General features: G+C 35.8%; 1 protein-coding gene across 1 annotated transcript in view; it reads left to right on the plus strand.

The window, feature by feature from the left end:
- HCN3 (hyperpolarization activated cyclic nucleotide gated potassium channel 3) overlaps window positions 1-27,065 on the plus strand; it is a 1,184,329-nt gene that overhangs the window by 1,018,572 nt on the left and 138,692 nt on the right. The window contains exons 5-6 of the mRNA XM_044080212.1: window positions 10,305-10,451; window positions 21,162-21,402. Coding sequence (XP_043936147.1) covers window positions 10,305-10,451; window positions 21,162-21,402 — 388 coding nt within the window. The remainder of the gene's footprint in view (window positions 1-10,304; window positions 10,452-21,161; window positions 21,403-27,065) is intronic.

Raw genomic sequence — 27,065 nt, forward strand, 5'->3', positions numbered from 1 at the left:
ATGATGCTAATTATGTAAAGTTTAATCCCATTCTATTATGTCTCAAGGTATGTAACCTGAGGCTTGGGCCATGAAACTCTGATGCCAATTATGTAAAGTTTAATCCCGTTCTATTATGTCTCAAGGTATGTAACCTGAGGCTTGGGCCATGACACTCTGATGTCAATTATGTAAAGTTTAATCAAATTTTATTATGTCTCAAGGTATGTAACCTGAGGCTTGGGCCATGACACTCTGATACCAATTATGTAAAGTTTAATCACGTTCTATTGTGTCTCAAGGTATGTAACCTGAGGCTTGGGCCATGACACTCTGATGCCAATTATGTAATGTTTAATCACATTCTATTATGTCTCAAGGTATGTAACCTGAGGCTTGAGCCATGACTCTATGATGCCAATTATGTAAAGTTTAATCCCGTTCTATTATGTCTCAAGGTATGTAACCTGAAGCTTGGGCCATGACACTCTGATACCAATTATGTAAAGTTTAATCACATTCTATTATGTCTCAAGGTATGTAACCTGAGGCTTGGGCCATGACACTCTGATGACAACTATGTAATGTTTAATCACGTTATATTATGTCTCAAGGTATGTAACCTGAGGCTTGGGCCATGTCACTCTGATACAAATTATGTAAAGTTTAATCACGTTCTGTTATGTCTCAAGGTATGTAACCTGAGGCTTGAGCCATGACTCTATAATGCCAATTATGTAAAGTTTAATCCCGTTCTATTATGTCTCAAGGTATGTCATCTTATTCATCTTGTTATTAGTGCTATATGCATTGTGAAAAGCTATCATTACTCCTTCAAGTAACCATGATGAAATGTTGTAGTCTTTGATGACCTCAAACACTATTAGTCCTACACGTTTAACCATATGATGTGAGGTTGCACTGCGGTGTTTAATAGTAAAGGGCGGACTAATTAAACAGTAGCCTCTCTTTATGTAAACTGCTTAAATAGTTAATAGTTAGCATGTGATTTAGACTATATGACCTGTTACTGGGATGTATAAGAAGAAGAAATGTCACATATCTTATGAATATTTAAAAATCTAGTCTGCGTGGGTCAGTGTGATATGAACAGGGAGGGGATCTACCTACAAACACCATACACATTCAGTCACTTGTGACTACCTCTGTGAAAACCTAGTTTACTGACTTCTTCCTTGTGTACAGGCTGTTCTGCATCCACAGTTGAACTGCTTAGTATAGGTTCCAGCCCCTTTTGGCCGTTTTACAGTATGACATACATAAGATCATATGACTAGACCAACAAAAGTCTGCCTAGTAGGGATCATTAAGAAATAAAAGACATTTATATGCACAGTATAAAAGGCATATAACTAAATATGGTAAACAAATGTCTAAATGGAATTTAAAAAAAAAAGTAAAACATTGTGTTAATGAAAAGGAAAAGGAATTATGAAAATTATTTAATTAAAATGCCCAACAGCAAGAAACATTTTTAAATATGTGAAAGTGACGAATAATGAAGTTCTATAGCACAGCAAAAACCAGTAAAAACACAAGCAGGAAAGAAGGTCCAAAAAGCGCTTCATTAAACTGTTTGAATTACTACCAGACCTTCTTTCCTTCTTGTGTTTGGACTGGTTTCTGCTGTGGTATAGAACTTCATTATTCGTCAGTTTTATACTTTGCTTAGTTTGCTTAAATATGTGAAAGCCAAAAAACTATAAAGGAGGAAATTGGGCCACTTAAATATTACTGTGGTATTACAATTAATAGAAATGAAATGGCTGAAATATTCATTGAAAATTTCTCTGAAAAATATACTATTGATATTATCTGAATAAAGTGTTTATATAAATACTGCAGACATTGACAAATTCATGAAGATTATGTCATGTCATCATTAAAAAATGTTAAAAAAGCCAGTTCAGTGGGTCCTGATTATGTCTGGACAGTTCATCAGATTACTTTCTAATGTTATTGTAAGACCCTTGACAGGTATATATAATGGTATGTTAGCTAAAGGAATGCTACCCAAAGACTGGGAAAAAAATCATATATTGTCGCAATATATAAAGGTGGAAACAAATTTGAGAAATTATAGCTCGATAAGACTTACATCAATAGTGAGGTAGTTTTTTCAGAGTTATAGGATAGTATTTATGCATCAAGTCTAGATGATGCTCGGTATTGCTATATGATGGGAAAATCTACCGGGGGTGGGGGTTATAAACACTTTTATGCATTTTAGGAAGAGTATAAAAGACAAGTATTTTAGGAAATCCAGTTTTAACTTATTCACACTACTGGAACCTGGATAATTGCACTCTCAACTCCCAATGACTGCATTCTAAGCTTTTTGACAAAATCAGTTTACAGCCTCACATTTCAAACAAATATTCATATCTCCACAGCTATAACAGTTAGTAAATAAATAGAAATGGAAAACTACTCAGAACATAAAAATCTTTACAATTATTGCATTCATCAGATTATAGGTCTTAAACTGGACTTTGTAAGTCATAATAAATAAAGTAAATATTAATTTTGTAATATTTTGCAAGCAACTTACAATATCTCAGTAGCCACTTGGGTTACAAACATACTCTCAGTAGCATTTTGTTCACCCAGCTGAGAGCATTCATATGAGGCTATGCAGTTTTCTCTGTTACTTGATGTCTGAGATATTTAGATAAATATGAAAATTATGACAATCTAAATAAATAGTATATGAACAACAATTAATATCTCATAAATAGCACTAGGCATAAGTTAAATATCAGTTGTATTGCACATCCTGTGGGCTACAAAATGAAATATAGCTTGTATGTAGCATGGTTTTAAAATTATTAATGCCTAAAGGCATTGGTACGATGTTAACTGCAGATGCACATGCAAGTGTCTGTCACTAGATTGTAGTGAGTTAATTGCCTGACTTACTTCTTATTCAAGAACTGTAACCTAAGGCATTGGAGCAAGGATTTCTCTTATTCCTTTCAGTAGTGTTCAGTGTGGTCAGTTTTTATTTTGTAATATTTATCTTTCTTATTTAACACTTTCATGCATATTTTACATAATCTCCTCTCTTACTAACTACTGCATTAGATCCCTTATCAGCCTGTTTTATTTAAATTTCTGCATTTGACTGCAATACTTCTAAGAAGAGCCATTCCACTTTAATTAAATTTAAATGTTTATTCCTTTTCATACATTTTTGAACTTTTTATGCCTCTTTTGTAATGCTATATTTTCTATGAACACTTCACTTAATATCAAAACCACACCAAATTGCAATGCAATCAACTGTATTAAACAATTCATGCCAATACTGTAATTCTGTCAATTGTCATCACATATATAACATAACACAGTGATAAATTCCAATGATAAAAAACATTAATAAGCTCATTCATACCATGACCTGCAAACATTTGTATATTGGTAGGAGTGTTTACACCACTGACCTACAAACATCCTCCAATAACTAAATTTAGCAGCATAACTACCCAGCTGTTCACTTTTGAACTAATTTAGCACTTCCAAGCAACATCAGTAATGACACCAATAACCTATAAGCACCCTATCAGGCACTCTGGTCATGAGGGGAGACCAAGCAAAACCACAAACCACCAAGGTAGAAAAAATGAGATTTAATAAAAATCCAGCACAACAGAAAGAATGTAATGATACTTACTCCTAACTCAGTGCTTTCCAACCTATGTGCCGCGGCACACAACTGTGCCACAGCTACGGTAGAAGTGTGCCGCGGCAAAAAGTAAAAAAATTATAAAATTATAATGGTGTTGCATTAAAATTAATTATAAGTTAAAATAGTATAACCTTATATTCCTAATGAAATAAAACATGAAATGACGCGGAAATATTAGTTTATAAACAAAAAGATCCCACTTTATCAGTTCTGCATGGCGGCGGCACACCATGACAATTTTAATAATTGAGCGGAGCTACATTTCTTCCGTGGCTGCGAGGCTTTACCTTCTGTGGCGTGACATCACTCGATCTGTAGATGTAGTAGTCTGCATATACTGCTAAAACATGACTTTATTGTTAGATCTTGATAAAGCCTGGTATTAGCCAGGCGAAAGCGCTTGTTTTAAATTTGACTGCTAGGTGTTTTTACTGTTGTCACGTCTATTAAAGACTTTGTGCAGAAAACTTCGTGGTTGGCTGTCTTTGCCGCGGTTAGTACTACTTCTTGGTTGGTGACTTACTACATTTCCGTGTGATGACTTTATTGTTGTTTAAGCATAGTTTTCATAGAATTTAAAGTTAATCTGAATTGTATTTTTTATTCTTTGTAACTATAAATGGCAAACACAAACGAAAGTCGTAAAAGAAAAAGCACGGTTGCTAACAGTGAAATATGCCTAGCTGAAGATACACGTAACAGAGGCACTGTTGGTAAAAGCAAAGTCACTCGACGTTACCAAGACAGTTACATAACTTATGGATTTACATGTGTTGAGAAGCAGGGCATTCCACAACCGTTATGTGTAATATGCGGGGGCATTCTTCAAACGAAGCGATGGTACCAAGCAAGATGCAACGCCATCTACACACAAAGCACAAGACTTACATAGAGAAAAATGAGACATATTTTAAATGTTTATTAGATGGGCAGCAGAAGCAAGCGCATTTTTTTACTAAGCATCTTTCGGTTACAGGCAAAGTGCAGCTAGCTAGCTTTCAGGTCGCAGAGCTAGTTGCCCAAAGAATGAAACCACACAACATTGTGGAGTCTTTGATTATGCCTGCATGCAGAGTTATGTTGAAAACAATGCTTGGAGAAGATGCAGAAAAAGTTATATGTAAGATGCCATCATCAATTAACACGGTTGCCAGGTGGATCGAAATGATGTCAGAGGATATCAGCAGCAGTGTGTGCAACTTGCTTCAGACTTGCAAATGATTTGCTCTACAGATTGATGAATCTACTGATGTAAGCGGAAAAGTGCAGTTAATGGCCTTCGTGAGGTTTTCAAATGGAACAAAAATGTTAGAGCAATTCTTGTTTTGTAGATAACTGATAGAAACAAAAGGAGAGGATATTTTCAAATGTGTGTGTCAGTTCTTTGTCCAGAATAGTTTGCTGTGGGAATGGTGCATGGCTGTGTGCACGAATGGAGCTCCATCGATGACAGGAAGTGTGCATGGTTTCGCAAGTATGGCAAAACGCGAAGATCCAAACATTGTCACAACTCATTGCTTCATTCACAGGGAGGCACTTGTAAGTAAGACAATGGGTACTGACCTTCAGTCAGTCTTAGATGATGTGATCAAAATGGTTAACTTCATCAAAGTTCAACCAGTCAAGTGCAGAGTTTTTGAGATGTTATGCAAGGACATGGGAGCAGACCATTATATACTTTTGATGCACACAGATGTAAGATGGCTATCCAAAGGAAAAGTTCTGTCAAGGGTGTACGAGCTGAGAGATGAACTACGCGTGTTCTTCCTAAATCAACAAGTCAAACAGGACTTTGTTCAATTGTTGAGTGATTCCACCTGGTGCAGAAAATTAACATACCTAGTTGACATTTTTGACGTGTTAAATGCACTGAATTCGAGTATGCAGGGCAACAAATCAAATATACTATCTGTTACTGAAACAGTGCGCTTTTCATCAGAAACTTTGAATGTGGTCACATGAAATAGAATCAGCTAATTCAGTAGCTATGTTTCGTCGTGCTGTTGAAGTTGATCCTGGTGCAATTGTGTTACACAACATAGTTATTGAGCATTTATCACAGTTGGATGACAAGTTGCAATACTACTTTCTAAGTCTAAATCTGTCTGACAAAGATTGGATAAGAAACCCATTTCATATCCAAGTTGATATGTCTGGCTTACAATTACTAGAAAAGGAACAGCTTATTGACAATGCAGCCGACAGTACACTGCGATTGAAGTTCCTGGAAATGAATTTAGTAGAGTTCTATATTATGGTTGAAAAGGAATACACATTGATAGGTAGTAAGGCTGTCGGAATACTGCTTCCCTTCAGCACTACCTACCTGTGTGAGAAGGCATTCTCAGCAATGACACAGATCAAAATAAAACACAGAGGGTGTTTACAGGCACTTGAAAGCGACTTACGAGTATGTTTGTCAACTACCGTTCTCGCTCGAATTGAAACACTTTCACAGTCCTTGCAAAGTCAGCCGTCACATTAATACAGTATTGGTCACATGACTAGTAACTAACAAAATTAGTAAAATAGATCATAGCTTTCGTTTTTCTTTATTGACTTAGTTTTTGTAACTAATTTCATTTAGAGGTGATTTTAGAGGTGATTTTAATCACTTTCTTTTAGTTATAGATTTACAATTTTACATGAACAACAGGCACTTCTTGCACATCAATAGTGGCGTCAAAATAAAGAATTTCTTTATCATAAGATTCAGTGCTACTGTAGTCCTGTATACATGTAGTTAACTTGTATTGACAGAGAACAGTACTATAGACGGGTGAATGATTGGATTTGTTATTAATGTTACAGGCTGCCATGAAAACCTGCATCTTTGTAGAACTGTAGTAGTGTAGTTAGTACAGTACTAGTTGAGCATAATACGTGATTTTAAAAAGAAATGGGAGCATTTCAGCTCCAGTGTGCCACTTACTCTTTGGTATTTGGCTAATGTGCCTTGGCCAGAAAAAGATTGGGAAGCACTGTCCTAACTTACTCTTTTGACTCAAAAAAAGGAATGGGGAACAATGGCAGCCTCTTCATTAGAGACCTAAGACATCCCAAAAGTCCTGAATCTCTAAATAACTGTATGTAATGGACACGCATACACACACACACACACACACACACACACACACACACACACACACACACACACACACACACACACACACACACACACACATATACAAACACACACACACACACACACACACACACACACACACACATATATATATATATATATATATATATATATATATATATATGTTGTTGTGTCTTTTAGCTTTTCCCGGTTAGGGGTCGCCACAGCGGAACTCCAGTCCGCTAATGACTGGCAGTTGATTTTTACGTGCTGAGTTGCCAGCCCTAACACACAACCTTCAATGAAGGTATGCCCATTCACGCATGTCTCCACGCAGTAGACGCTCTAGCTGAGAGTCGAACCGGTCAGCGTCTTACTGTGAGACGACAATGTTACCGCAGCACCACCACCGCGATATATATATATATATATATATATATATTTGAAGTCATGATAATTATTGCCTACTATCTATCACCAGGAAATAATCTACCTATTGAAAGTCTCTTATCCTGGGTATCCTCTACTTTCAACCAAGAAATTATAATGCTAGGTGATTTCAACTTGGACTGGCTATCCTGCTCATCTGACAGTCCCTCCAGTTTTATCAATCTATTCAATTTCACCCAAACTATAAACTTCCCTACTAGAATCACTAAACACACTAAGAAAGAATCTATTCTAGATTGGATACTAACCAATAAGCCCGACTTTGCCCACCAGGCTGGGTGCCTCTCCGATTCTCTCAGTGATCACTCCCCTACCTTTCTACTCAGGAAAAGCATTCACACCCTCTACAATGGCATTTTGAAACCCATACACAACAAAAGGAATTTTTCCCCTACCATCTTAAATTCCCTACTTCAAAATTGCAGCTGGTCACCTCTAAAATCGCTCCACCTGGACCAAGCTGTACAATATTTTAATGATACCTTCCTCAACATCCTTAATAACCTTGCTCCAATAAGAAAAAATATACTCCAAAGCCAGAAACCTACCTTGGATAACCAAAGATGCTAAATCTCTCATTAAACAAAGGGATAGAGCCTGGACTGCTTCCTCCAAAACCTCAGAAAACGTCACCTCTTACAAACAACTAAGAAACCCAACTAAGAAGCAAATATTATCTGACAAAAAATCTTATTTTCTAGCCTGTCAGCAAAAACACATAAATAACCCACAAAAATTTTGGCAAAACATTAACTACTTCCTCAACCCTGGCAAAACCTCTACCCCTGCCCCATCTACAACAAATAGAACAGAATACTTAGCATCCCAGTTTAACTCTCATTTCATCACAACTATCACCTTTACTTTTAAGCAAAAATAAATCTAACCTACCCCATACATTGCCTACGTCCACTAACTCTAAACCCAACTACTTCTCTTTTAAACCCATACAAACCTCTTATATCAAAAAACCCTATCAAAACTAAAACCTACCTGCCTAGCAGCTGACCAAATCCCTAATGACTTCTTAAAAACTGCTGCAGGCTCCATCGCTTATCCCATATCTATCCTAATCAATCAATCCATCACAGAACAATCTGTCCCCATACTATGGAAAATATCCCATATCATCCCCCTCCACAAGGAAGGCCCATCTAAAGATCTCTCTAATTATCAGCCCATTGCCATTCTCTCACCCCTACCCAAAATCTTAGAGAAATGTATCCATAAGTAGCTCCTAGACCACCTCACTACAAATAACCTCTTATCTAGTTCACAGCACGGCTTCCGTCCAAAACACAGTACCTCCACAGCCCTCATAAATTTCACTAACTACATCAACCTCCTCAAAAATAATGGACAACTAGTCTCTACTATATTCCTTGATATGTCCAAAGCTTTTGATACGGTATCCCACCAACTACTACTCAACACTCTAGCGCCCTTCAGCCTCAACTCTACACCTCTTAACTGGTTCTTTAGCTACCTTACCAATTGACAACAGGCAACTAAATGGGATAATAGAATCTCCACACTACTCCCAATCTCCATCAGGGTTCCTCTCCTTTTTATTATACTCACAAATAGTCTAAACACTGCCACGAAATCTGCTTCTACCATTCGATATGCTGACAAAGCTAGTCTTGTTTGCTCTGCTTCCACACCCCAAGAACTCCATGATGAACTGCAAAAGTCATTTCTTGATATTGAAAATTACCTAAATGAACCTCAACTCATCTTGAAGCCAAGCAAAACAAATTTAATGATCTTCTCCAACAGGAAATCCGAAGCAAACCCACCTCCTCTCTCCATCTACTCCACTAATGGCACTGTAATAGAACCAGTTAACCAAACAAAACTACTTGGTGTCACAATAGACAACAACCTAACATTCAACAAATACATAGCACTAACAATTAAGAAAGTTCACGTCAAACTTGGTGCTCTATATAGGGCCAAACCTTACCTTACTCAAAATGCCATACTAGCCAGAGCCAGAGTCCACCTCAGACTAGCCACAGCCATATCCCACCTCATATCTACTCTCCTCTACTGTTCTTAACTTTTTACTAACCTGTGCAAGTCTGATTTACATCTACTTGATTCCTGCTATAATAAAATAGCATAATTTGCTGCTAATATACCCAACAGGACCCATCACTGCCTTGCTCTTCAAAAACTGCACTAGCTTGTATTTCCAAATCTGTTATCACTCAATCAGCTCACCACTGCCCACTCCATTATCCACAAACCTGAAAACTGCCCTGCACTCTCCAACCTAGTGCAACTGAATACCAACCACAGGCCCCTTAGATCATCGGGTAATCTTAAAATTAAGATAATTATTCCCATAATTACTTTGGTGTCTCTCTCTTCTTCTTCAAAGTAGCCGAACAGTGGAACCTATTACCCCAGAATATCCTAGAAAACACATAGTCATAGCTTCAAAGAGCTCCTAAAGGAATATTTTACTCAACAATGGCTATGCTCCTGTAATACTCCTGGTTAGTTTCTCATTCCATCAATCAAATATTTATTTTCTGCTATCTTCTCCTTGTCTTACTTCTACCAAATGAAACTACCACAATGGTTTATTTTAGTTATATATCTTCTGAAGAAATCTGCTTAGGGCAGATGAAAGCGCTCAATCTGGTGGATGTTGATGTAATAAAGCCTTTAAAAACGTGTTGGGACGAAGTTTTTATTGGTATTTGCTTGTTGGTTCGAATTCTACTTTATATATCTTATGAGTGTCATATTACTGTCTGCAGTAAGGCTTAGACAATGTAATGTTTTCTGTTTTTAAACTATTATCTTTTAGCATAAAATTTAGCATAAAATTCTTAACATATTTAGCATTGCCTTTTATAGTCAGCTGCACATGAATTATTATTACTTTAGATGGACATGATGGACATGATGTTATAAGTCAGACTATTTTGGCTTATATGACTACATAAAATGTAGGATTCTCATTTCTGATTGTAATGTTTTTTATAGGACTGAATTAATATTTTCTTGGAAAATGAAATTGTAAATAATCTCCAGCTTTCTAATTTTATTTTCTTTCTTGACTTTCAGTATAAGCAAGTAGAACAATACATGTCATTTCACAAACTGCCAGGTGACACACGCCAAAGGATACATGAGTACTATGAACACCGATACCAAGGGAAAATGTTTGATGAAGAAAATATTCTGGGAGAGCTGAGTGAACCACTTCGAGAGGTAAGCTTCCTGATATTATTATCATATTATTATGAAGAATGTGCAATGCAGGGTAAAGAGTTAAAACCTAGGAGACAATGGAGTACTTGAAGGAGGCATCATAAGTTAATATACTGAAAATAAGATTTAGAAATAGGCAGGAAATTTCTAGGGCTAGAAGGCCAGCAAGGCTGGTAAGAGAGAAAAACAGTAATTGAACTCTTTGCAAGACTGCATAAAGCAGTCATTTATTCAGTACTTCAACAAACCAACATATTAGTAGACTTGCCTTTGCAGATTCAAATAAGGTAAAAAAAAACTTGCTTATTTCTCATAAAAGTATCCCATCCACATGGCTATTCTGTGACACAGTCTGTCTTGAAAATAATAATCCATTGCTGCAGGGCTCTTCCAGAACAAGCTCTCAGGTCTGTAAGCAAGTATTCCCACATCTGACTCTCCAGAAAGTAACCTAACTGATATGTCTTGCCCCCCATTTTCTTTAGCTGATCTTCATGGTAAGGAGTTCCTGCCTACTACTTTTCAGAAAATCTCCATATGTAACACCTTGATTCTGTCTACACATTTATAGAGACATACACGTTCTCCATTATACTCTCTCTGATATATATGTGTGTATATATATATATATATATATATATATATATATATATATATATATATATATATATATATATATATATATATATATATATATATATATATATATATATATATATATATATATATATATATATATATATATATATATATATATATAGATATATGGATTCACTTTATAATCTCGAAACGCTAAAATACTGAATTTTAGTATATCCAGACTATAAAGCCAAAATCCCAAAAAACCGACACCCACAACCAGAAAATTCAAAATCGTGATCATCCACATACAAACACTGCCACACAAACAAGCACACATACACCTACCTAATGACACCACAGCAAACAAAGCAACACACAAACACAACATAACAAATAAACACACCTACCCTACCTATAAGAAGAGGGGCAAGTCCCACTGTACCCCACATGTGGGGGACTATGCTCCCCACACACCAGCTACTTATATATACTAACTCCGAGGTCGCACTAAACACACAAACACATAAAACCCACCACTACACACACACACACACACACACTAAAATCTCTACCCAATACCCTTACAAGAACATGAATTACCTGAATCCCCAGCTAAAGCCACAAGCCGCACCGCATGTCACGAACACGACAACAATGGAAGATTAGACATTTCTGCAGTCTACATTATGCAGTTTTACGTAACTGCACTTTTGACTTTATAGTCTCAAAATACAAAAATTCGGTATTTTAGTATTTCGAGATTATAAAGTGAACACACACACATATATATATATATATATATATATATATATATATATATTCTCTCCCTTTTTAATTTCTCCAAATCTTTTGGGTTTCTAATACCATGATGGGAATGGACCCCATTCCTAAATCAAAGTACGATTAAAGTTCAGGGAATTAGTATTGTTTCACTCTTTGATGTCAGCCAAAAGTGCTCTTCGCAGCACCCGCAATGTGCCCAGTAATAAATCCTTCTGTAATTTGTACAGTTACTTGTATTGGTAGCATATCTAAATAAGATTTTAGGCTCTTTTTTATGAGACCCATTGCTCCTACTACTATTGGAACTATTTGGGTACTTTTCTTCCACATTGCTCTCATTTCTGCTTGCAAATCCTGGTATTTTCTAACTTCGTGTCTCTCTGTTCTCAGGACATTGTAGTCACTGGGTGTGGTGATTTCAAGTGATCAATGCTACTTTTGTCTTCTTTTCTTGGACCACTATATCCAGTTTTCTAGCATCTATCTTTTGAACTGCTGGTAATGGATTATCCCATTTGATGTAGACTTCATCATTTTCTATGATGCTTTGTGGCTCATGTTTCCAGTGTTTTTCAGCCACTTCAACCCCATAATTTTTGCACAATCCCCAGTGCAGCAGTCTTGCCACATTATTATGCCTTTCAGTGTGCAGTCCTTCTGCCATTGGTATGTCACAACCAGCAACTAGGTGTGCAGCAGTTGCCAATTCTGTTTTACAAACCCTATGTTTATCTGTTTCTCCCACATGTTCAATGGACTTTGTGAACCAGTGTGTATGTAGCCCACTATCTTGTGCCACCAGTATTAACCTTTCATCTCTTGGTTTGAATTCACCTCTCCTTAACTATTCCTGCATTCATTCCTGATCAACATAAGGTTCTTCCAGAGGTTTTCTATATTTGCAACTATATTTATGCATTTTCCACATTTCTTGCCATTTCATCTGATCCTTCACCTTGTATTCTTTCTTTTGTTTTTTTGGTATATTCAGTTGCTGCCTGATTTTTATCTACGTCTGGTTTGATTTCCATTCCTGCTTGACATCAATATGCTTCTGCTAAGTTAAGCAGGGAAGTCATCTTAGATTTATTCTCATGTTTCAAAACTTTCACGATGTTTGGGTCTTGTGAGGTTAGCAGATATGTGTGGAGTCCCATGATTGCAGATCTGTATATGCAATCAGTTTCAAGAAGGCCCATCCCTCCATCAGAACAGGGAATATAAAATATTGGTATGCACTGATTTTTATAAATCATTTGGTGAGCATGAAGCATCCTTCTTATTTTAATATCTAATCTATCCAACACATTTTGGGGCCAATAAATCACTCCTAAACTGTAAGTTAGGACAGGAAGATCAACTTGGTTTATAGCTTGGATTTTCTTCCTAGATGTTAATGCTGTTTTCAGGATTAATTTAAGTCTTCAAAAATATTCCTTACTAAGTTTTACTTGCATTTGTTCATGTTTTATTGCTGATCCTTCATCAGTTACCAAGTATTTATACACTCCCTTTAGCTCAAGTTCTTTTATATCACATTCTTGTCCCAAATTGATGTTTTCCTGGTGCTGCAGTTTTCCTGCTTTAAAGGTTGCTTTTGCACATTTATAAAGGCCAAATGGCATTCTAATATCACCTGAAAAGTTTTGACAACCTGCAGCTGAGCTGTCAGTTGCTCATCTGATGAGGTATACAGTTTTAAATCATCGACAAAGAGACAATGACAAGTCTTTAGACTGTTGTTTTCTAGGAGCCAAATTATAGCCATGGCCTTAGCTGTTAAGTAAATAGTTAATGGGTTAATGGCAAGGCAGAATAGCAACAGTGACAGAGAGTCTCCCTGGAATATCCCCCTTTGAATTTTTATCCCTGGGGATAATAATTTGTCCTTTATCATGGCTTAATTGTAAAGTGGTCTGCCATTGTTTTATTGTCACTGTAATTTAGTCAATCAGTGTAGGGTGTATCTTATATATTTTTAAGCACTCTTTTATCCATGAATGTGGGTTACTGTCAAATGCTTTTTTATAGTCAATCCATGCCATACTTAGATTCTTCCCCTTTTTACAGTTCTCCTCTATGACTTTATTTAACAACAGATGATCCTTTGTTCCATATGATTTTCTTTAATTGCCCTTTTGTTCTATTGCCATAATTGGGTTTCATTCTAAATGACTATAAACTCTGTCGGCATCAATTCCCATGTATAGTTTATATGTCACCAGAAGGCAAGTTATTGCTCTATAATTTTTAGGGTAGTTTGCATGTTCACTCTTAAGTAGGAGCATTGTTTTACCTGTTGTTAGCCAGACTGGTGTCTGTTCAGGGTGCTCATACAAATAGTTCTTACTCATGGCTAGGTCTTATTGCAAAGATATTAATACTTTTAGCCAAAAGTTAGGTAGTGCATCTGGGCCTGGGGTTTTCCAGTTAGAGGCTTTTCTTAACTTTGTTTCAATCTCTCTGGCTGTTACTTCATCCCATTTCATATCCTGTGCCTTTAAATTTCTTATTCTTTCTTTTACTTCTTTTATCCATTTCACATATTTGCTGTGTTCCACAGAATCTTCATAGATACTTCTCCAAAATGCATCTATTTTCTCTTTTTTTGACGTCTTTCAGTTCCTTTTACCTTGTTTCCCAATTCTCTATAAAACTTTTTGGGTCATCACTAAATTGCTTATTTTGTACTTTTCCTTTATATTTATATGTGTATCTTCTAAAGTTTTTCCACATGTGCTGAAATTTTTTAATTTATTTGCAATAGTGGATGATAGATTCTGGTCTGTTTTAATACTATGCACTGCTTTTATCACATCTATCTTTCTTAATATTTTTGTTGATCTATTCCCTCTTCTATAGTCTTCTAACAGTGACACTTCTTGTCTTAATTGCTTTATATTTTTCTCTATTCAATACTTCCATGATGGTATTCGATTTCTCCCCTTCCTTTGCCTCACTACCCTGTGCTCTTGTAGTAGAACCTTATCAGTTATTAATTTAAGCTGCATAGTAACATATCCTGTCCATTTTACTTATATTGCATGGATCTCTATGGACAGTCCTAATTACTGTTTTCATTTATTTTATCAGATTTCAGACTTTTCGAGTTTTATTAACCTTCTGCAGTCTATTTTTTTCATTGAGTTTAATATATCTATTTCCATTAAATCAAGCAACTCTTCCCTTAGTTCATTTTCTTCCAGACTGAGGGCACATCCATTGTTTTCCACTTCCTGCGGGCATTCTATAGAAAGTTCCACAGCATCTTCCTGTGGCACTTTCTCTTCAATTTCATCCTGTGCCATCCATTGCTCTGTCATATGGAAACTCACTGGCCTATCACTCCTCAACATTGACTGCATCAGAGTTTCCACAGTCTCCTGTTCATTCCCTTGCTGTCTAGCTTCAAGTGAACTTTTATACTGGTTTCCTGTGGAAGGCTCTAAAATATCTTGATATGGCACCTGAACAATTGTTTCCTGTTCCACTGGTTTCCCCTTAAGTTAGATATCCATTGCTCTATCCTGTTGTTGTGCTTTCTGCATTAGATGTTCTACACTGAATCCTTTACTTTGCAGTTGCTCCATAACCTAAATTTCTAGTTCTTTAACTTCTCCATTACTGATCTTCTTTTCTGCTTTTCCTCTTTGTCTTCTTATTTTTTGTATTGTAAAGTTTTCCATATCTGGATTCATTTGCTTGCATTTCTCTTCAAATATCTTTAGTGCTGCTCTTTTTGTATTGGTTAGTTTTGTTTTCTAATTTGCATAAATATTGCACCATATTAAATCTCTTTTTCTTCCCATGTCCATATTTCTTCTTCAGATGTCTCCTGATCTTCCTGCTTCTCCTTACTTTGAGGACTCACTTCATCAAATTGTAATGTAGTCTGTGTTAGACTTTCTACATTAAATCCTTCACTTCACAGACACTCCATAACTTCGACTTCTATTTCTGTGTGTATGTCTATATGTATATAAAGAGAGAAAATATAAAGTTAGAGGGAGAGAGAGGCACAATTAAAAAGGTACAGTACTTATTTGGTTTAAATGTTTTTCCAGACATAAAAATGACAATGCACTAATGCATGAATTGCATGAGTGGATTTAGTTTTATATAGTGCAGTTAAGTAGGAGTGTGCAGGAAAATTAATGTTTGAATGAAAGGGCGGTGGTTGTGAAGATGTACAAGACTTGATGTAGCAGTTGGTTTGCATGTGCAAGGGTTAGTGTAATAGTTAAGTAATGGGAAAGATTCACTGTTGTGTATGTTTTGTGTTGTGTCTGCTTGTGTCCTTTTTTTAGTGTTGTGGTTGAAGTCCCCCATCCACCTTATGCATGTGCGTTAACCCCAGTAACCTTACATATTATATTACCAAAAACCCTTTCAATAACAGTGCCACTACTAAGATGACACTTGACCTTAGTTTTGTAGCTGGGAATTGATGCCATAGAGCTTTTTTTTGTGGGGAGAAGTATTCAATGTTTTCTGATTCACTCTTTTTTATCTTATCATTTGTGATTTTCTTTTTTGGGTTTTCAACCTTTCATGATAAAATTGTGATTCATGTAATTTGTGTAGAGTGGATGTTATCTCTTTATACACAGGTATACCTCATGAGTGTGGGCTTAGGGCAGTGCATTATTTTTTGGTGACAACAGATTTATATTCATGTGAGTTTGGTGATGCTCTCTTAGTTTTATTGGAAGAAGTATCAACCAAAACTTTTTTTATTTTAAAAGAGGTTGCTATCAACAGCTTAAAGGAACTGCTATGGGTGCTAAGTTTGTGCCCATTTATGCTGATATTTTTTATGTGTTATATAGAAAAAACTATATTTTCAATAGCAATGCCAATAAGTTTTGTGATGTAATCAGAACCTGGAGACATTTTTGGATGATTGCTGGATGATCTGGAGAGGTGATTAATCATCCCTTTTTGAATTTTGGCTATTTGAATATAAATTAATTGGGTAATGGTTTCACAATTTATTTTAATGAGAAGTGTGGTAATTTTTGGACGTAAGTATTTTGAATGTTCCTAATGGAAATATTATAACAACTACATATATGAAACCATTTGCTAAAAATTATTTTTTATTGGCTTCCAGATGTCATCCTATGCATATTATTAGAAATATCCCTAAATCTCAGTATTTGAGAATACGTAGAATTTGTAGTTCTGAAGGTGATTTTGAACAGGAAGCTAATATTACAAATTATATGTTTTTATAAAAGGGTTATGGTGCTCAAAACCTAAGGAATAAAATATATTGCACATAAATCTACATTGCTCTGTTCATATACAATAGAGTTGATGCATCTAATGAGAATCCTATCAGGTTTTTAACTACCTGTGGGACTAATACTTTTTTAATTTGAGATATTATTAGATCACATTTAAATATTTTGACAACTGATCAATTCTTTTCAGGTCTTCTCCCCAAAGAAGAACAGTTTACCACAGAGGTCAGTGTTTAGGCCAGATGTAAGCCCATAAGAAGGTATTTTCCACTTAATTTGCAGACAGAGGAAATGTATCTTATAAGGGCAATGTTCCTTGTGGAAATTGTGTGCATTGTGTTAAAGTATGTAGAGCAATTGTTTTTTACCTCAGCTAATGCTACCAGAACATATGAGATAAAAAAAATCTCATAACTTGTACAACTAGTTATGTAATGTATCTGGTAGTGTGTAGGTGTGGAGCTTTTTATGTTGGTTAATTTTATGTTGGGCAAATGACTTGTAGTTTTAAACAGAGGATGGCATAGTACCTCAATGATGTTAGTTGCCAGAGATTAAGAAATGCCCTCTATGAACATACCATTATACATCCTTCTGCTATTTGTTCCTTAATAGGGATTGATAAATTAGTAGGGAATATACCAATAGGTTCAAAAGTGGAGGTATTAAACAAAAGGAATGTTTGTGGTTTATGAATGTAGTTGCTTTATTTTCACAAGGATTGAATGATCATTTACAATTGGTTTATGCTTTGACTTTATATAAACTGCTATTTTGAGACTATTTCTTCTGTCTGTTCATTTATTTTGAATCATACTGATAAATACTTGACATGTTAAAACTACTTACACATACATTTTTAGTTTTAAGTTACTAGAGTGTGGTCACATATTGAATTGTTTTTGTAAGTTAATTTATGTTATTTAGGTATTTATTAAATTATTGAAAAATTTATATATACAGATTTGTTGAAAAAGAATGTTTTCATATGCATGTTTTCATAAACATAGTATGCTTCAAGTGAATGATATATGTATATGATGAAGTATAAACATTTTATTCCTATGCAAGATGTCATTTGACTTAGAATGTGCTATTTATCGAGCAATGTATTTTTATGGCTCCTTTCATTGAGAAGGCTGTAATAGGCAAAATCCGGGTCTGTGGAGAACAGTTGGATTTTTATGTAATAGCAATTCATTTTCTAGTAAAGTATGCTTCCCATGTTATACCTAACATCCTGCAATTATATACCTCAACTTGACATAATCTATTACAGAACTGCACACTTTGCCATTGATATACCTTCCTGCTATAACAACTGTGAAACATTGAGCATACTATTATCTGAGAGTGAGCAAGTTAACAGTGGCTGTCAGGTTATTATGCTAAAATATATGCTTAATATTTCCTAATATACCAACTTGATATTTCTTGTTATATTTGTAATGCTGTCTTATGCAGTATACTAACAGCTCGGCTATTGTTGCAACTTATTTTTGGCTACTTGCTTTTATTCTACACTGAAAGGCAGGATGAGATAATTATGTAAAGCATCACAGGTAAGCAGGACCCTATGTCAAGTCACCAAACTTAAAAAATATATATATTTCTGGATACAGTTTTCTATACTACTGAGGCCAGCAAGTATATGTCATCATAGCTGCAGAATCCAACAGATATCATTAGCTACTTGACAAACCCTCCCCCCTATACATATGTGATGCACACTGAAGTTTGGGGTTATTGACTAACTGCTGGTTGCAGCTGATTTATTTATGTATGTATGTATGTATGTATGTTGGGGGCAGAACATTTCTGATAGTTGAAATCCACAAATATCAAGACCATGTTGAGTATGAATATTGAACTATACACAGTAAGGAAACAGGAAGTATTGTTATGGTTGCTGATATCAGCTTTCATTCTATTTTAAACATTCCAACCCTATTTAAAAAACAAGGATGCAGTGATATGATAGAGGTAACACAGAATACATTTCTAAATGTCCTTCTTACAGGGAATCCTAGCTGGCCTGGTCACCTTAAATTATTTTTTCAATATTTTTCAACATAAATATGGCATAACATTTTGAATTGTATGAACTGAGTAGCATGTTTCTATTCCCTATGGCTGTACACTGGACTAAGAATATTAAGAATATTGTTTAACAGACTTTTTCTATATCCAAAGATAATCTAAGGATGGCAAGGCAAGACTTGTGAGGAAAGACTGAGCATTTGTATAGCTTGGAAAATAAAATACAGTAACCATAGGAGTCCCTCAAGGATCCATCCTTGGCCCTTTGCTGTTTTCTCTATTTACTAAGCAGATTTCTTCATCCTCACCCACTGCCTCAGTAGTACAATACGCAGATGACACCACCCTTATATGTGCTGCCCCCACCCTAAGTAAACTGCAAACCCTAACCCAAAATAACTTCACCCTAGCCAAAACTTGGTTCACTAATATCAAACTTCTTCTTAATCCCAAAAAAGACAAACTATTTATTTTCAGCCCAGGTAGATCTCCTCCCCTAAATAGTTATTTCATCATCAACACCAAAGAAAACATTCAAATCAGTCCAACCACACACACTAAACTGCTAGGGGCAGAAATAGACAATAACTTGAGGTTCGACATCCACATAGCACAAACCATCAAGAAAGTCAATAAAAAACTTGGATTCGTCTACAGGAACAAACAGTTTATGACTAAACACACCAAAGCAACCATTGCAAGGACTCATCTTTTATCCACCCTCCTCTATGCCTCTCCCATATTGACTAATCTCTGCCAAACTGATCTAAATAAAATAGACTCTTGCTACAACAAGATTGCCAAGTTTGCTACTGAAGCCTCATATAGGTCCCACCACTGTCTATCCCTTAAGCAGCTCAACTGGCTTGAGTTGCCTCATATACTTCTACTCAGTCAACTCTCTATAGCACACAAGCTCTATTACCTTCCTGAGATATCCCCAGCACTTCAACATCTAATTCAGCACAACATTCCCTCTAGAGCCTTAAGATCTAGTAACCAGAACCTCATAACTGTCATCCAACATAAAAACAATGCTGGTATATCCCTCTTTGCCAGCACCATTGCCAAAACCTGGAATACACTACCAAGCCAAATAACTTCTACCACCTACTGTATTCATTTCAAAAAACTCATGAAAACCCACTATTTATGTAACTGGCTATGCTCATGCCACTCACCAGGCTAATCCATACCAAGAGAATGTTTTAGGGTGCAGCTAAGTAGAAACAGTTTTCCCCTGAAAGTTCGTGAACCTGTTGATATTTACCTGACAAAACTTATAACTGTAAAAAAAAAATGCTGTTTTAAGTTTATTATGTACCTCAATGATTGTCTACTGGAAGAATTGTTAATCTCTAACATATTGTGTATGCATGCTGTATGTATGCTCTATGTTTTTTTCTAATGTACTGTATTGTATTGTGGAGCTTTTCTCCCCGGGCCTCCGCTGAAAATGGACTTGTGTTCATTTGGACTTTCCCAGTAAACAAATGTAAAATAACTAAAATAAAATAAAAAAAAACAAAATCGATCTTTATGCACTTAACTGGCAAATCGCATTGTGAGATGCTTATTCTTTTTTTTTCTAATTAAGAGCTAGATAATTGAGAGGTACCATCTCAGACTGTGGCAAAGGGAGTGGCATTCAGATAAAAGAGAGGTGCAGAGAAAGCTGTCCACAGAATAGCTTGCTGGCAAGTGGAAAACTAATGAATGATTGTAGGCTATAAGACCTTAGGAATTATCAGGACTGAATGGCATAAACATGAAAATGAATATGACTTTAATTAAATAGGTGATAGTTGAAAAACTGCCGTACAAGTTACTAGATGCAGACTCTGAGGTCTAATTCCTATGATATTTTCACTTGCTCATATTTTGAAGTGAAGAACAGTAGCAACTTGAATGCAAGGTGCTGTGTTCCAGAATGTGATATCTGAACTGTTTCTGCCTGCAAAACATTACAATATTATATTTAGAATGTACCTATGTTTTGTATAGAACTCTTGCAAAGAGATGAATAATAACTTCCTGCACTCTGATTTTTGTTTTCTAGGAAATTATTAACTTCAACTGCCGCAACCTGGTGGCTAACATGCCACTGTTTGCCAACGCAGATCCCAACTTTGTAACAGGCATGCTCACAAAACTGAGATTTGAAGTGTTTCAGCCAGGTGACTACATTATCCGAGAGGGTACTGTGGGAAAGAAAATGTACTTTATCCAGCATGGTGTAGTCAGCATCCTAACCAAGGGCAACAAAGAAACCAAGCTTTCTGATGGCTCTTACTTTGGAGGTAAGCATTACCGGGGCTTGGGAATGTATTAAAAACATTGGAAAAATATGTTGTTGAGGGGAACAAGAACCGAAGGTGCTTATTGGGAAAATATTAAGAAACCAACGCTGGAAGTTATGAAGTACTTAAAAGGCATTTAGTGCAATAAAATGAGACCCGATTTCTAATCTTATTTAATATCACACACCTTGCAGTTATGATATGCATATATATATATATATATATATATATACAATATTATTTGTAGTGTTAAAATCATTCTCATTGCTGCATTTCATGCAATTTTTAGAACTAATCTGAAAAAATGCACAGGGTAAGTCATATTAAAATTATTCCTGCTGATATGATGTACCTCTATTGAACTATTTATGTCTTTACCCACTAAGGCTGTGATTGATTATTCTGTTCTGCAGCATTTGCTTATTTTGATTTATTACATTAAATTCAAATGTTACATTATCAAGTTTTGTCCTTTAATTGTATTACTCAGTTAAGACCATTAACAGCAGTGGTCACTTTGATAGGAGAACAGAGTCATGGATTCTTGAGGTAAGAGCATATTGGGTTAACATCATATTTACTCTCTACATTCTAATCTCCAAACTCAGGTCCTGTATTCATTATCCAGAGTTTAATTATCTTTCCATACTACTTCTGTGGTTTGTTCAATTTGTAATGCCACCATTTCCTTCTCCCAACTTCTGTATAGTTATAAAGTCAAAAGTATCCTGCAAAAAGCTTAATACTCGATGGAGCCATGAAGTTTCCCTGCTAAAAAAACAAATACATAATGTGTGCTGTCCCAGCATAAAACCACTACGTCCCCTATGGGTCACCTTTCCTTTCTCACATACACAATGATTGCTTGCTGTCACTATCTGTTATCACTCCCTTAAAACATTTTTTCGGTACTTGCGTATTATCGCAACCACCAGGTTCTAAACAACTCATTCTACAGTTGTGTATGGTTGGGATGGGTAGATAGCATGAGTTTAAGTAAAATTGCTGTAGCGGTATGGTGTGAGCTGGATGTCAATGTTTTGCGACTGATTTTCCCCCTTCCAACGTTTCAATACTATTTACCATAGATATTCATTTAAATAATTCCTAATACACTGAACATGTGACAGACATTTTCAACCTGGAACTTGAGGAACATTGACTTTTTAATAATAACAATGAGGAACATTCATCTTAATGAGGTACACATGGGAGGTATGTTTTAAATTCCCCTCACACCTAAATTGTGTGCTGGCAGTGCTTTAAAATAGGGAAGTTGTGAATTTGTTCTGGTGTGAAGGAGTAAAACAAACAGTCATGATCGGTTTTCACTCACCAAAGTCTGTTCATGTATGCTCCCTTGTAATCCAAGTATAGATTATAGTATAGAATTATACTCAAGCATAAGCAGTCACACCATTCAAAGGGTGATACATGTATGTAGACTGCAAAAGAGCCACATACTCTTCAAAAAATCAGCACAGACATAAAACAGATGTTTGTGAATGCAATATCACAAGGTTAAAGCACATTACTGTGAAATTTCATTTAGGCAACAACACAAACAAACCCAAAAGATTCCATACCCAAACCAAATGTTTCACAGTCACTCCAATGCAGAATTGTGCCTAACACATATTTTAAATAAAATAATGCAATGCAATATGATTTTAACACATTATTTAGAAAAGAAGTGCCTGTCCTCTTGAAGTTGCCCTCATTAACAGGAGGCAATCTGTTTTTGTCAAATGTGCTGCCAGAGTTATTTAACAATTAGATCCAGTAACAATGCTTCTGTTTCATGCCATATATTACAAAGTCTGTCTCTAATATTGCAAATAAACAAAGTCTGCCTCTAATATTATGGGGCAATCACCAAACATCTCGGCCATGCACAACAGCAGAACGAGTCGTTTACAACCTGGTGGTTGCGATAATATGTAAGTACCCATTTTTCTTCTTAGATATATCATCATTATCCATATCCAAGTTCTCCCAGATTGTTTACTAGTTACTGTACTATCTTTTGAAAAGTCAAAATGAGAATTATAATATAAAAACTGATCAAGCAATAACAATAATCATAACTTGCCTATACTGTAATTAAATAATTCCACAATACCCCTAACAAATTTTAGAGGGTAACACAGTTCTGGTTATTCAAAACTCAGTGATTACTAAATGGAGAGATACAGCATAACGCTTCATAATTAGCACCAGACAGCTCCAAAGGGGTGATTTAGTGCTTGACCATATTAAAGAAAGCTTCAGCCTGAGCTCTTTATTGCTCATAATTTATAGCATCCAAGTAAGACTACGTCATTCAAGGAAAAATACTTGGGTATATTCTAATGCAACAGTGAAACTGGCTTAGACCAGTTTTAAATGCTGTGTATAAAGTTGTGTCTGAAATATTGTGGTTCCTATCTCTGTTGCATAACCTGTTTGATCAATCACTGTAAAATACTGAAACATATGCAGAGAATATACAGACTCTTCTAGAAGTACTAATTTTCAAAGACACCCAACCACACACACACACACACACACAGATAAATGCTACAAGATACGTGTTTCAGCTGGGGGCCAGAGTTCATATATTGACTCACAGATACTGCATCTGCCTGAATTGTGCACTTTTGAATAGAATTATATATCTAACAACGTCATGTTTGCCATTCTACATTTTCCTACCTATACTGTGCATGACATGTGGCTTATACATTAATATAGATGTGAATATATTTATGATCCACCTGGCAAACTCGTTAAAAATGTTATCAAAAAGGAGTATCCAGGCAAACTATAAATAAGAAGTGAAAGGTTTATTTTATTTATTTATTTTACATTTGTTAACCGGGCTAGTCTAACTGGATATATTTCCATTTTCAGTAGAGGCCCAGGGAGAAAAGCTCCAGTAGTACACAAAGTGATTATAAAATTTGAAATAAAAATACAAGTGATGCAAATCATAGTTGATACATAGTAAATGAAAGTAGTTAAGTAAAGATACTAGAAGAAGTGAATAAAAAAATGGAGATAAAAGATGACATGTACATTAATATAAAAGTTACAAATATTATGTGCTAAATTAATTACACAAAAAAGTGAGAAAAGGGTCTGAACAAATAATGAAAATAAGTGTTTTGTGATTAACAACAGTACAAAGTCCAGCAGTCTGTTCCATTGTGTTCACCAGTTCATTTCTGCTTCAAAAAGTATGCAAAGTGTTTGCAATATATAGAAAGAGGTGCAAATAAAAGCTAGCAAAACCAGATGGTTAGTCAGGGTTATAAGTTAGTAAAAGCAGGGTTATAAGGTAGAAAAAGCAGAAGGTTTATTTCAGTACATAACATGTTGAACACTCCTGTTACAAATCAAACATTATCACAATTAATTTCTCATTTATGAGAAATGTGCATTCAATAAATTAAGATCACTTAATATTTTACTTGTTCAAAACACTTTTTCTCTTTAGAAGTATTTCTCATTAAGTATCTAGTGAAACTTGCTTATCAAGTTTATAAAAAAAAAACATAAAAATGAAAATCCAGCTTTTGTACATTTTTTCATTTGAAGTACAGATTATACCTCATTGTAAAAGTTGATTTTAAACATTTTTATTATTAAAACACATGTCCTTACAGGCATTCTGATGTAGCTGTCATTTGCCTTCGATCTGTAACAGTTTGTTGCTAAAGTTACCTCACAAGCTGTTCAAATTCCAGTGTTCAAGCACTTAACATGTATACTTCCTTTTTGATTAAACATAACATTGTGTTCAGAAATGTGTTATTTCCATTTTGCTTTTAATAGCTATGACATGCTTTCTTATGTGATCATGTAATGCTTTTTCCGACATTCCAGCAGGAAATACATACACAAACTTAAGTATGTTTGCATAACTTAAGCCATATGCATGCTTTCTGCATTAATGACTCTTAGAAGTAAGGCCTACTGCTTACAACCCAACCTGAGATTCATGCAGGGCATAATACATGTCATATAGCAAGGGGACACATCTCCGCATTCTCTTGTATAACATCCAAACATTTCTGTACAATCAGTATAAAATAACGCAGAATATAATAGTTAAATGTAGCATGCTTAATAATAAGCAAAACATGTCTGAAACACTTTTCTGCATTATGAGGCCAAAAAAAAAAATACCCCATCAGTAGTGACAAGCAATATCTACTATGTAATTTGCAGTTCTTATGATGACATCTTTATATTGCATCATTTTAATTTCAGTTTTTGTGAGTCTGGTAAAGTCTTGTTCAGTCATTGTAGAACACTGGCTTGCATTCATGGCAGCACCACAGCTGTGTACACATTGCAGTACCTTTTTGCTTTTCAGCAAGCACCCTTACATGGTGCTGCAACGTCCTCCAACATGAACACATGTATCATCGTGAAGGACTGGCCCCACAGCCATGTTGACAGCTAATGAGGCATTCTGGAAGTAGGCATATGCTAATTAGCAATGTGTTCTCTCCCCAGAACTGCCTCCAGGAAGGTATATACAAGGCTGAGCAAATCAAGAAAGTGCTCTGCTATGTACATCAGCATGGCTATCCCCACCATGTCACAGCTGTCCATGTTCAACCACTGAATGCAAACATGGTAGGGGGAGCCACAAAACACCATGGCAACATATTAAAGTGTCATAATGGCTCCAAGAGCAAAACAGGGACTGGGGGGTGGTGGTATACACTTGACTACTCACCAGGGTTTACCTTAGTTGCCATAATGGCACCAATATTACAATGGGAATAGTGAAATGGAGAGAACCACCAGACACCAGGGAATGCTTTAAGTGTTATAATGCCACCAAAATTACAAACGAGAGTGTGAGGGTGGGGGGGAACCATGAGACACCAAGGAATACTTTAAGCACAATAATGGCACCAACATTACCATGGGGGGCTGGTGACTGGAGAGATACAGTAGCCACCAGGGAAAACTCAACAAGGTGCCCTATGGCACATAACAGCATAATGAGGATGGGGGAACCACTGAATATCTTTAAAGTGTCATAATGGTACCAGCAGTAATATAGGGATTAGAGGGAGAAGGAGTAACCACTGGACATCAGGGATAAAGTCAAGTCCTATAATCTCACAGACTTCATAAGGGTGATGGGTGAAGGGAGACCCAGTAAACCACCAGGGATGTCTCTTTAAAGTGCCATCAAGGCAGTGACATTGTAATGGGATTGGGGTAGGGAATACATTAAACCACTAAGGCCTAATACATATATACATACTGTAATGGTATTAAAGTACTACAAGGGTGAGGGGAACCACAGGTGAGGGGTTAGAACAGGTACAAGGAGGATTCCACTGCCTTCACAAGTAGCAAGTTACTACCACAACATGCAGATCAGCCATAATCTGTACATCGGAGTATTAGCTACAATTCAGGAAACATGAAAATTATCTGATAATAAGGTTTTTACCTCATGAAAACAAAACTTGCCAAGAAAGCCACAGGCAAACTCCAAACGATGTGTTAGTTAGTGATGTGTTAGGAGTTTGCTTGTGGCTTTCTTGAGAAGTTTTCTTTTCAAGAAGTTTTAGTTTGTTTCTGTACAAGGTTTTACCTCATTGCAGCTGGATTGCTTGCTTTCTGTTGTGAATATATATGTATATATATATATA

The sequence above is a fragment of the Protopterus annectens genome, chromosome 8.part0 (assembly GCF_019279795.1).
Source record: "Protopterus annectens isolate FY-2018-M chromosome 8.part0, PAN1.0, whole genome shotgun sequence".
Classification (NCBI taxonomy): Eukaryota; Metazoa; Chordata; order Ceratodontiformes; family Protopteridae; genus Protopterus; species Protopterus annectens.